This window comes from Pteropus alecto, unplaced genomic scaffold (genome assembly GCF_000325575.1).
Source record: "Pteropus alecto unplaced genomic scaffold, ASM32557v1 scaffold209, whole genome shotgun sequence".
NCBI classification, from domain to species: Eukaryota; Metazoa; Chordata; class Mammalia; order Chiroptera; family Pteropodidae; genus Pteropus; species Pteropus alecto.
In genome coordinates, this window is record NW_006443121.1 from 279,322 (window position 1) to 291,915 (window position 12,594).

The window sequence follows — 12,594 nt, forward strand, 5'->3', positions numbered from 1 at the left end:
TTGGCTTCAAGATCTGCTTCTGCCCTTGACTTACTAAGTGACCTTGAACAAGGCCCTCTCTCTTGTTTGTCTTATAGTTGACCAACAGATCTTCCATAGATTCAAAAAATTTGCTTCCTTTACAAAACATAAAATCTCAAGTGGATTGTGTGTTTTCAAATGGCCAGGACAACAGCAAGAAGCCATGGGTAGTATGTAGAGAAAACAAAAAGCACCCTAGATAGAGGAGAATTTCCATCCAATGATCTTAAATTTGGCTTGATGGTTCCCCATGAGCTGTTTGCTCAAGACAGGTGGGATAGGCAGGCCTTTGAACAGCATATAGTCAGTAACAGACACAGAGACATGTCCTTCCAATAGTGCATGTCAAGCTTGGGGACAAAGGACTGAAAGGTGCCTAGTTTCACTGCAGCTTCTATAAATACTTCCACCAACAGGAATATTAGAAAACCCTCTACTCTAGTACCACTCATTTGATGTTAAAGAGTTGAAGAGAGGGTGGCATCTCCCTCCCTAGCCACTCGTGGCCATTCTTGAGTAGGGCTGTGCTGGGGCCAGTTGGAGCCAACTGCTTAGGTGAGTGGGGAGATGGGACTTCCCTGCATACCTCCTACTAAAAGTACCAAACTGTGGAGCACCTACAGGAATGCTTGCTCAGGGGAACCATAGCATCTGGTATTCTGGGCTCAGAGACTTGATGGGAAAACACATATAAAACAGAACTTTAAGAGGTCAACTGGAACAAAAATTCTGGGGTATCCTGGGCCTACCATCCCTCCCCTGTTCCCTGAACCTCACACGGCACTTTCAGATACATTAGTGCCTAAATCTTCACCATAACCCTAATAAGTAGGGTGCTCATTCAATTTCACAGATAGGAAACTAATATTGGGAATGGTTTAGAAAATTTGTACTGATATGCCTAAGCCAGCAAGACTCTCTCAGGGCTCTCCCTCCACTAGGTGCTAATGCATCCTTCCCTTCTCCAAGCTGTATTTTCTCTATGACTAGTGACTAGTATGTCCTACCAGGTGCTCATCCAACACTGTTGGGTCCCTTGCATACATTATTGCTGCTTCTCCCTTTCCATGTCTGTCACTTATTATGTACTCTTCAAAGGCATGCCCGTCCTTAACCAACTCCACCTGGACAACAACCCTTTTTTGAGGCAGAAGAGTTAGAAACTTTCAAATTCACAAGTTTACTGAAGGAGAAATCCTGAGAGCCTAAATGACTGCAATACCACATGGTAAATAAAATAATTCTTACAAAGTACAGTGGGCATACAGAAGATGGTACAACTAATATTACCTGGAAGTATTAAAGAAAACTTCCAGTGGAAGTGACATAGAATGGGGGAGGTGAAAAGACACCTGACATTTCAAGCTGAAAGAAAAAACAATGCGCTAGAGCTAAAAGATATAAGAGATATGGTTTACTTGGGGAAACTTGATCCCACAAAGCTACAGCGTAGAGTACACGTAGGGTTTCAGATTTTTTTCTTGGTCACATTCACTGCAGTGTTATAAATACTGGCAAATGCTGGGAGTAATATAAATGCTCCCTTAAAGGGGAATAGATAAATTATAACATAGCCATTTAATGGAATTTTATAAAGCCATTCAAATGTTCATTTTTAAAACAAAATATCATTTACCTAAGTTTTTAGTGATATGTTAAGTAGGGATAAAGAAGTAGTATTTTATATATACCATGGTTGTATCATGGAAAACTAAGGTACATATATGAACTGTGACAAGGAATACACATAAATAATAATTATTATGTTAAAATGGTTGGCTTATAGAAGAGTTCTCCTTCTATGTGCTAAACTTTCTCATATACCATGTCAGGTTTTATAAAAAGGGGAAATATAAAAGTGAATAAAGAACCACTTTTCTTTCATTTGACTGCTCTTTCATTGTCCCCTTCTCCTCTCTCCACCTGCTTGCCTACTTTCCCTCATCAAAAGCCATTCTAATCTACAACCTGCAACCGAAATCCTTAACAACCCATGTAAGGCCCCTAGGAAGGAAAGACTACCAGTGGCCGATCCTAGCAGCAACCTCCTGCATGGCCAAGAGGCTGTTCCAGCTCAATGCTGGGGAAGAATCTTCCACACAAAAGCATTATTCAGCTCTGTTCAACTAACCCTTCTCTGAAAACTGTCCTAGGAACTTTTCCTTAAGGAAGACAGGCACGAAGAAGACTTCTATCTTGCTCTCTCTCCAGGAGGCTCAGGCGAGGTAAAGATCAAGCTCATGGCCAACTCCTAAGTGGCTGATCTATAGACTGGGATCCCTGATTCACAAGTAAGTTCTGTTCAAAGTGTTACTAAGAGGAAGAAGGATGAAAAGAGATCTAGGCAAGGGTACACTTGCTTATATCCCATCAGCCCATCGGGCCCTCATGGAAAATTCAGAAATCCCTTTCCTTTGATCTCCAGATCTAACACCAAAAGAAGTCATATTCACAAAATGCAGGATCAGTTGAAGGCTTAAAGCCAGGAGTGTGGCAATCTTCCTCACTAGAAATCCCTCCCCTTTACACCACCCAAGCCCACATAACCCAGCTCTCCCCATTCATGGGCAACATAGGTATTAGTGATTCAAACAGAGGAAGGGGAAGGGGGAGCTTAGCAATTTAAGACTTAGCCAATAGCAAATTTCATAGTCCTAAAGAGAGATGTTTTGGAGGAAAGGGCAAGAGGAAGTCAAATCTCCTTTGCATTCAATTTTGATTTGTTTCTTGGTGTTCTCCTTCCCTGCTGGCACAATGACCAATTCAAGGGTCTTCTATTCTTCCTGGAGTTACCAATGACCCAAAGTAGCCATCAACTGTTTGCAGGCTGGACTCCAAGGCCCCACCCAAAACACTCAGTCAACGATTGTCTTTCGAGTCAGGACGCCCACAGTAAGCTCTGTGGTAGGTGGATAATATACCTCTAATCAGAGCTCACTGAAATAGAGAGAGCTACTTAGACTACTTACACTTTGATAGCTGGGGGTAGGGGTGGGGAGAGAGCAACACTCCCAATGCCATTCTAAAGAGGAATGAGTAACCTCTCTCCTTTATGTTAAACACTTTCCAAGAACCCCTTATTATCTTCTTAAAGACTGAGCACAAATAATCAGAAAGTCAGAAAAAGCCAAAGTTTTCATTTTATAGATAAGAAAACTAAGCCCCATAGAAGTGACTTGCCCTATGTCACAGACGCAGAGACTAAAAACCAGATATCCTTATTTGGTACACTATTCTTTCCATCATACCATTTCTACTAAAAAGCATTAAAAAAAAAAAACAGACAAGTGCCTCAAGCTAAGTGTCAAAAGCTTGCCTCTTCTATGCTAGGTCTAAACAGTTCAGGACTGGGGATGGGAGGCAGAGGGACACTGGACCCAGCCAACTCAGAAAAGCAAAGTGAAAAACCTAGGCATACAAAAGGCACATACAAAGAACATATCAACTGGAAGGTTTTACCTACTCCAAAGGAATAGTTTCAGATGTCTAGAGCCCCTGCCCCACCCGTCCCGCCCACCCCCACACTCTAAGCCTTTTCAGGCCATGCAAGACTATTCCTAGGCTATCAGAGGTCTAGGTAAGGAGCTAGAAGGAGTGACAGGGCAGGGTCAAGAGGGTAAGGAGAGATAAGAAAGTAGGGTGGAGAAATCACAGTCATTCCAGAGCTCTCCCATCTTCCTTTCTCTTCCCCCACCCATATCAAAGAATCTCACCTCTTAAACAGGCCCTAAACAAGATGAAAAGTTTGCAGTTGCTACCATATAAACTTAAGGAAAACTAAAGGAGAAAATGGGCTAGTTGAGATGGTGAAGGACATTTGAGGGGAGAAAAAATATCCAAATAAGGCGTACTTGACTGGTAAGGAATCATCAGGAAAGATTCCAGAAGCTGATGTCGCACAGAGGAAGCCTTTAGTCATTGGTTTCCTCTGGCAACTGGCCTAAGGCCAGGAGGCAAACTTCTAACCTTAGGAAAATAAATACCCAGGCAGAAAGAAAGGTAACCAAGCTAGATTTTCCCCATGCCCACCTCAGGCCCTGTTGGAACAGCTCTCTAAGTACCATCAGAAAGGTGTAGTATAACCCTGAAGCAAAAGAGCATATGCTCTCACCAAGCACATGTTAGATCCACCATGGCCCAGGTGCTAAGAGGAGTAAGGGACCTGGGGAAGGGGGATTTGCTCTACTGTGGGTACATATTTCTGATACTGTTGATATTTTCATGTTAGAGAAAAGAAAACATTCAAAAGCAAAGAAGTTAACTGACTTTCTTCTCAGCAAGGAAACTGCTATGGGTTAGTCAATCTCCCAGGAAGATTTGCAAGGAAGTTTGGAAAGGAATTTAGCTCACTTAAAACTCTTGAAGATAGCAAAGATTTGTACAACTTAACTACTAACACCTAAATTGGGTGTTACCTTGACCCCCACCCTCCAACTCCATACCACAGATTAGTCAACTCCAGTTAAAGATTACAACAGGTAAGAGCCTCTGGTTGTACTTCACCTAACCTTCAGGCTGAGATTTCTGAAAAAGGATGGGGGCATCCTGCAGATTAGATTAAGACAGTAAGGTCACTGGGGACAAACAAGCCTTGATCTTTCCCAGGTATGTAATGGAGGCTAGAACTAAAGATAGAAAGAAATGCTGACCAAGTCTGATAGGCATGCCTTATTCCCCCTCCCAGGTCCTGGCCCCTGTGACCTCCCAAATATATACCCAGGAAAGAACTGCTCAGGATTATACTTTGTTTTGCATGACCAAATACCCACATCTCAACTTTTCTTTCATTAGGCCCTGATTGATACCCTAGCCACACAAAGTATCTATCAAATTCCCACAAAGTAGAAGGGTCACCAGAGACAGAAAGAAACTTCCGTCTTCAAAGTTACCAATCATAGGAGCTACCTGGCAAAACATTACTACAAAGCAAGCACAGTTGTAGGTCACCATACTACTGGCCTAGGAGCTATGTCAACACTTACTTTATGCCACAAGAAATCCACTAAAGAGAGCATCAAATCTGGTTCTGTCATCAGGCACAGCCAAAGAACTGTGCTTTGAAAGTCACCCAAAGGGCCCATTCTTCATGTACTCTGTATGTACATGCATGTACATGTATGCTCACATGTACTCTGTGGCTTCCCTTGAAATAATCAGCACCTCAGTCCTTCTTTCATTTCAGACAAACTCACTTTCAAGAGAGCACTGGCTTGGGCCACATGGTTCATGCTCACATACCAAAACCACTTTACTCTCCCACCCAGAATGGCCACTTCCCCCAAGTATACACATCCTTCAAGGCCCTGTTCACATTCCAGTAAACTCCCTTCTTCTCAAAATCTCTAGAAAAGGCCACGTAAAGTACATATTTTTTCACTGTTTTTTAAGTGAGTTAGCCCTAAATCTCCAATTAAATAGGAGATCGACAAAGGCAGCAAGTGTATCCTCCATCCATTTATTTATATCACTTATAGTAAACAGTACCTACTAATTACTGAAATGATGAGAATGCAGCTGCCTGCCTTCTTTCTTATCCACCCTACCTAGCAAAGGGTTGGGCATATAGTAGTTCTATACATAATATTATAGTTCTGTAAATAAATTATAATAGCTAACATTTGCATAGACTTATTAGATGCTACACACAATTCTAAGTACTTTACATGAATTGCCTCATTTAATCCTCACAGCAACCCTATGAGATAGATACTATAATTATTTTCACTTTACAGGTGAGGAAAATGAGGCACAAAAGTTAGATACCTTGCCCATGAGTACATATCTAGTTAGTCACAGAGCTGGGATCAGAGCACAAGCAGTCTGGTTCCAGAGTCTTGTGTTTTTCACTACTTTATGCTCCCTTTCTGCGAAAACTTGAAAAGAACTTTTTGGCAGCTACCTGCCCCAGGTTTGGCCTACAACACTTGGAGGTGAGTAGTGAGGGTTAGGGCCAGGAGACTGCAGTCCGTATTCATATAGTTGCTACTGCAGCAAATATTATCACCAAGGAAAGTATCATAATATTCTCTTAACTATAGGTACAAGCCAAATTGGAGCACTGATGAGAATACAGAGGTCAGAGCTAAAATCTTAAATGACAAAGAGAAAGTAGGGAATTGGGGTGAGGGGCAGGAAGGAAGAAAAAAGTTATTCTGAGGTTCCAGAAGAAATGAGTCACCCACTGACTGATATCTGCTACAACAGAAGCTATTTAGGGGAACTCCATTGCAGCCATTTTGTTGCAGAGCTGATTCTCTAGAATTGTGTCCCCTGAGTGAAAAGAGTCAGCCCTGAAAAAGACAGACAAGTCCAGTGAGAGACCATTAAAATGAAATTGGGAAAGCCAAGTTCTACCAAAACTATTAACAACTTTCTGTGATCCTGAACAAGCTGGCTGGCCCTATAGCTATAAATACAGAAAAGAAATAACTCTAATCCATAAAGACTCTTAGGACAGTGAAGCCTAGTCTCTAGCAGGAAAATGTGGCTAGTCTCTTCTCCTTACTCCACTCTTCAGCATACACATCCGCCTTCAACTACCTTTCGCAGTCAAAAGCAGAGCACTTACTTTCCTGGGAAGTGCTACAAAGAGTCCCAAAGGCCCAGTAGGAGGTTAAACCATCTCCATATAAAGTAACCTTTGAGGTCAGCTCTACACACTCAGAAGGACTTGCTCTTCTCATGACCATAATAACACTATGGTCGAGTCACCCTTAGCATAGAGAGAGAAAACACTGAGTACTCTGCAGCGAGTGCCATTTAGTAGGCAGACATTCAAAGTACCTCCCCTATACTGGGGGCAGGAAAGTTGGATTTTAATCCCAGCCTTATTACCAGTTCACTTAAATCACTTCCCTTTTCTGGGGAACTAAAGGTTGAACCAAAAAATGTGTAAGGCCAGCTTAGTTGCTCTGTGGTTCAAAACACTCCTATGAGAAACCTAGACCATCCAGAACAATCAGCTAAAAGAAAGCTTAAGGCTGAGGAAGTTCTGGGTCATCCTAAGCATATATGCATTTGAGATGCTGCACCCCACAACAGTTAGCCCTCAGCTCACAGGTGGTAGATACTTTAGGAGGTTGGCTTATGCCCACCAGCTTTTCAATGTCTACCAATATATCTGACAATCATACTCATGGGGTTAAAAGGAAATTGGAAATATAACCTAGTAGCTTCTTGACTTTTCATTTTCAGTAAAACTACAAGGAGTCTATGCTACCCAGCAGGCAGTGAGAAGAAAGGGAGGGAAACCCATGAAGTTTTCTGTTTTATATGAAGCTCTTCAATCAACCCACAGTCTTCATAATATAGTCTTATTTGGTTTCTTTCTTGTTCATTTGTAAGGAAAGACATAGTCCTTTCCCCTCCATAAACTCAAGAAGAAATGGCGAGAACACCCATGCCAGTGTTCTTGTCAGAGCTACTAATGAAATAAACCAACTCTCAAGCTATAAACTCTCCATCCTGAACTCAGTACCCAGGAAGAAACAGCACCCCAGAGGTTTACGAGGACAAGAATATACGTTTTAGCAAGTACTCTTCAACTTTCTATGGTACATAGAAGGCACTCAAATTTTGAGGAAAGATGTCTCAAGAACATTAGTACTGGAACAGTCCCTAGAGTATACCTATTACTAGTACAGTTTCCTCATGACAAGCTAGACAGACTGAGGGCCTGAAGAAGACATTTGCCTTAAAGGCCTACTTCATTTGGGTTAGTTTACTGAGGACAGAGAAGATGTTCTTTTTATATAGAAAAAGAAGAAAAATTCTCAAATCAGTGTTACTTGCCACTTCCCAACACCCGCCTTCCAAATCAATGGAGTCCTGAGCTAATCTTCTAAGTGCCCATTCCTGTACCACAAATCAGAATCTGGAATTGAAAAGTTTTTCAGCTCTATCAAGCATGAAATGGGAGGAGAGATGAACAGTAAAGCCAGCCAATCATGACATAAGCACTTCCTTCACTTGACCAATAGACTGCCCCAGAGGAGACCACCTTTGTACTCATTTTTTTTTTCCTATGGGGACAGAAGAGTGGGGTGGAATAGCAGGCAGAAAAGATTGTGAGTTAGGAAAGATGTACATGATAAACTCATTTCTATCTTTGAAAGATCAGAAACAAACTGTTCTCAACCAGTAATGATGGCAATTTTCAGTAACTTTAGCCATGAAAGGTCTAACACTAATGTTGGTAGTCAGATCTTCTTCCCTCTGGGGATCTTGAGGCCAGAAATTCCAGTGAGGGGGACTCCCAGAAAGATACAAAGGAACCTAGACACACCGTTGCCAAGCCACACTATTGCAACAAGGTTTAGAATATATGTAGCTGTCATCTCATTCAAAAAGAACTAGATTTGGAGTCAAGGAGATAGACCAAATGACCTCTAAATGTCCCTTCCAGCTGCACCATTCAGTAAAGCAGTCTCCTGAGAGGAGGAAGAGAGAGAGAAGAATACCCTTAACACAAGCTATTGTTACAGGCAGCTAGAGAATAATGGAGAGTTAGCAGACTAATGGTCAATACTATCTCTGTCACCCACTCACAGAGTAACTGTCCCCTCTCCAAGCCTAACATGAGAAAATATAGATTAGTTGGTGCCTTCAAGGATCCCATGAAGGCCCTCCTGCCCCAACAGCCCCCTTTCCCAGAGGGTTATTCAAGGAGAAACCTAAAGGAAATTTCCAAGATGGTCCCTGCTCTATCTCTATCATCTACACTTTCACAAAGGGCCGGGTGAACTGGAGAACCAAAGAAGTAGAGAGATGCAGGATCCAAAGAGTCACACTTCTCTCACATAACCTCCATTCCTGATCAGTTGCCCCACCCTGAAATCAGCAGGCAGGGCTAGTTCAAGGGTTAAAAGACTGAGATTCTGCCTGCTATTCACCAAGTACCACTTTAGTGCCACTCGAGTGGCTCAAGCAATGCTAGGAATGGCAGGAGAATAAACAATCCACACAACCCCTGTTAAAGTTTAGCTGAATACAGACCTAGAAGCCTTCAAATATTTCAAAGATCTGGGCTCTATGTCTGCTGATATGGATGGTCCCATCAATGACTACTTGATCACCTTTCTCCTGACCTGTTGAGTTAGGGCTAAAAACTCAGCAAACTGAAGAGGTTTTTATCAAGACTAACCCTCTAACTAAGACCTAGATTCAAGTCCCAGCTTTGCTATTGACGTGCTGCATTATTCTAGGTCAGTCCCTCCCTATCTGTCGGTCTCAGTTTCCCCATTTCTACAACAAGTTGGAATTGACAGTTGTTAAGAAACCTTTCAACCCTAACAAACAAAAAATTCAAGGACACCTTGAAAATCCAAAACAATGTATTTTTAGGGAATCCAAGAGTGTCCCAAAGACTTTCTGATCTAAAAACAGTTAAACAGGGTAAGAAGAAAAAAGACTTTTTTTTTTTTTTGCAACTGTCTTATCATCATCAGAAAGTATAGATGGCAGTTAATAAGTTTTCATTCTGGCTACCAAAGCAGATATAAGAATCTAGCAACTAGAAGTAGAATCTTAGAAGTGGCAAGGAGAGGGTGCAGAAGGGACAGGTTTTAACAGAGTCAGGCTGAATGAGGGAGACAATTGGTTGTAAAAGTGAAACCAACTTTGAACAGACTGTAGACATGGTTCACATGAATGAACGGATTTGACTTTTCTACTACCCTTCCCTATCTGTCATACTCCAGAAATAGCCTAAAGCACACTAGTGAAGAAGGAGCAGAGAACAGGGAATTTTCTCTCTTCATTAAAGCTACTAGCTGGTATGCAGTGAACTAGGGTTTGCCCCTGGACATCTCATCATTGAGGAAGAATGAGAAGACAGGAGACACCCTGTGACACCCCCAACTCTCATTAGGAGACCCCACAAATGCCAATGTTGGTTACCTTGCCCAGATTATTCATTCCATTTTATCTAAGGACCAGGAAGGCCTGATAACAGAAGGAAATTTGCTTTGGGCAGGATAGGGGACTCAATTTCAAGAACCTAATCATTGAGTCAGAATAGAGGGTCAACGTAGGGAACATCAAAAAGCCTGGACCTCAATCTTGGTCGTTACCATGTGCCTTTAAGTAGATCCTTTCTTGTAGGCCTAAATATCCTCAGTAGTTGGGAAGATGGAAAGGAGGGAGAGAGGTTTATTAGATCAATAAGACTCCGAGGTCCCTTTCAAGTTAAGATTCTGTCATCTTAACAGGCAAGGTATAGTTGCTCCTCCTAGAAGTTGACCATTCCTTGAGCAAAACAGCATGGGAAATTCTCCAAATATTCCAGTCTATCAAAATTCAGCCCTCCTTCTAACTTGATTCAAGTTTCAGTCAATCTACACAAAAATACTTTCAGTATTCAGGTACATTCAGTATCCTACGCTTGACCTCAAACAACTCATACTCTAGTCTCTCTTCATACCCAGGAAAAGAATCACCATGCTATCTTCTTTGCCACTTTTGACTGAGATGGAATGGTTAAGGCCACTTTAAGTCAATTTCCAGACCCATCAAGTTGTGTTAAAATGTGAGATATCTCAGAACTGAAAATGAGAAATGCCACTAAAGAAAGGTCATGGGATAGCCTATTCCCAGAGATCCACCCACCTATTTAGGCAAAACCACACCTTATGAGGAGTTGAGGAGTCATGGAGTCAACTACAGAGAGATAAACCCAAGGAGAGGGTCCCGGAAGGATTTTGTGTTGGCAGGGACAGTGAGGTATTTTTCCCTCTCTTTTCGAAACTATTTTTTTCTCACTTCATGTGTGATTTTTTTTTTTGGGGGGGGCAAGTGTGGAAAAGTCCCATGCCATAAAACCATTAACAATTTAAAAGAGAGATGGTAGAAGCAAATATTTGTTGAAAATTTGGTGTTTCTGAAGGACACGGTTTTGGAAAGGCAAGAATGACTTGGCAATAAGGCTAGAATACAGTGTGCAACCAAAGCTCAGCACACATCCAAAGAACTGGATCCCTGTTCCTCTCATCCAGAGACCCTTGGCCCTTCTCAAGGCTACTAGTCACTATCTCAGCTCTACAAGGCTTGGGCAGTCCCAGGGAGAGGGTTCCCAGAGAACTGCATAGCCTAGGCCAGCCCAAGAAGCTGCTTGGCCTAAGTGACTCAAACCGGGGTGGTCATCAGGCCTTCCTGGGCAAGGGAAGGGCTCCAGCAGCCATTTGGCATGACTTGCACAAAAGCAAGCAGGGCTCATTATTCAGGCACACCCCTTCAAGCCCCTCCCTCCCGGGCATCCGGCCCCCCTAAGCTGCACTCCCAGGAGGCTTCAGACAGTGGGGTGGAGACCAGATCCTGAAAGCTACCACCACTCTAAAAAGGTGTGGCCCCACAGGAGAGAACCCACACCTCGCAGAATAATCTAGAGGGAACAGAAAGAGATAGAGAGCCATTAAGTAATGGGAAGAGATTTAACGAGTGGAAGGGAGGAAGAAACTAGTCTTCTCCCCTAGGAAGTAGAGCAGACCTCCCCTCAGACTCGTACCTAGTTAAATTTTAGCGCTCTTAGGTAAAAGCAAGAAGCCTCAAAGTGTCACCTCTTCAACTCTTTCTCCCCTCCTAGTGGGAAACAGCTGGAGTTCCCTGGGGAGGCTGTGGAAAAGATGAGTGGGGGCACGGGATCCACCCTTAGCATCTTCCTCCCTCCTCCTTGCTTCACAGTTCCAAAGGGCCCTCCTAGACAGTGCCAGCCTTGCCCCAGAAAGGCGCCAATTCCTGGACTGGGGTACATGTTCTGGACCAAATTCTTCTCCCCCCTCTCCCTGCCCATGGCCTGTCAGGGACAAGAGAAGAACTTGGATCCCCAAGGAAGCCTTCCCTACTGTCACATCCCAGACACAGGGAACTGGAAACTAAAAACCAGGCCAGCCATGCCAAGTCCACAAGTCTGGCACAGGACCACATCACTTTCCCCACCACCACCCTAACCGAGGGCGCGCCATATCAGGACTCCACTCCCGCTCCTTCCCACCCCAGGCCTTGCCAGAGGCGCGGCGTCCCGAGCGGGAGAGTAGTTGACCAAGCCCCCAGCCTTCATCAGGGGGCTACAGGGGTCATCTAGAACCACTGGGATCGGCTGCGCCCACCCCGGCACTCACCGTCTTGGGCATGGTGGCAGCAAATGCGGCGAAGTTGGCGAAGTTTGGCAAGGAGCTGTCGGGCAGCGCTGAGCACGCAGTACGCTCGGCTCGGACTCAGGGGGCTGGGGGCTCGGATTGGCACCTCGCTAGCGTCGGGGCGACTGCTCGGCTTCCTGCTAACGGGCCACGACTTCACAAACCCCACCCAGGAAAGAGCCACCCCAGTCGCGCCGCCCGCTCCTTTATGTGGCCGAGCTTCCGCGCCGCTCCCGCCCTGGAGCCCGCCTCCCAACCCGCGGCCTGCCTAGCTCCGCCCAGCGGAGCCCTGCCCTGGCCGGCCACACCAACCACGTGGGGGTCAGACTGGGCCTGGACGCCCCAAAGAGGGCTCCCATCCCCTACCCAGGCCCACCCTGTCTCTCTCCCACCTCCTTCACAGCCCCTAGCCCTTCGCATCCGGGCCATCCCAGCCATGCGG

The 12,594-nt window shown here is 44.2% G+C and overlaps 1 protein-coding gene across 1 annotated transcript in view; it reads right to left on the reverse strand.

Moving 5' to 3' along the window:
* The window catches only part of MSN (moesin), a 62,138-nt gene extending 49,768 nt beyond the window's left edge, over window positions 1-12,370 (reverse strand). Inside the window, exon 1 of the mRNA XM_006922935.3 lies at window positions 12,135-12,370. Within this exon, the coding sequence (XP_006922997.1) occupies window positions 12,135-12,146 (12 nt within the window). The 5' untranslated portion in view covers window positions 12,147-12,370. The remainder of the gene's footprint in view (window positions 1-12,134) is intronic.
* Between the last annotated feature and the right edge of the window lie 224 nt (window positions 12,371-12,594).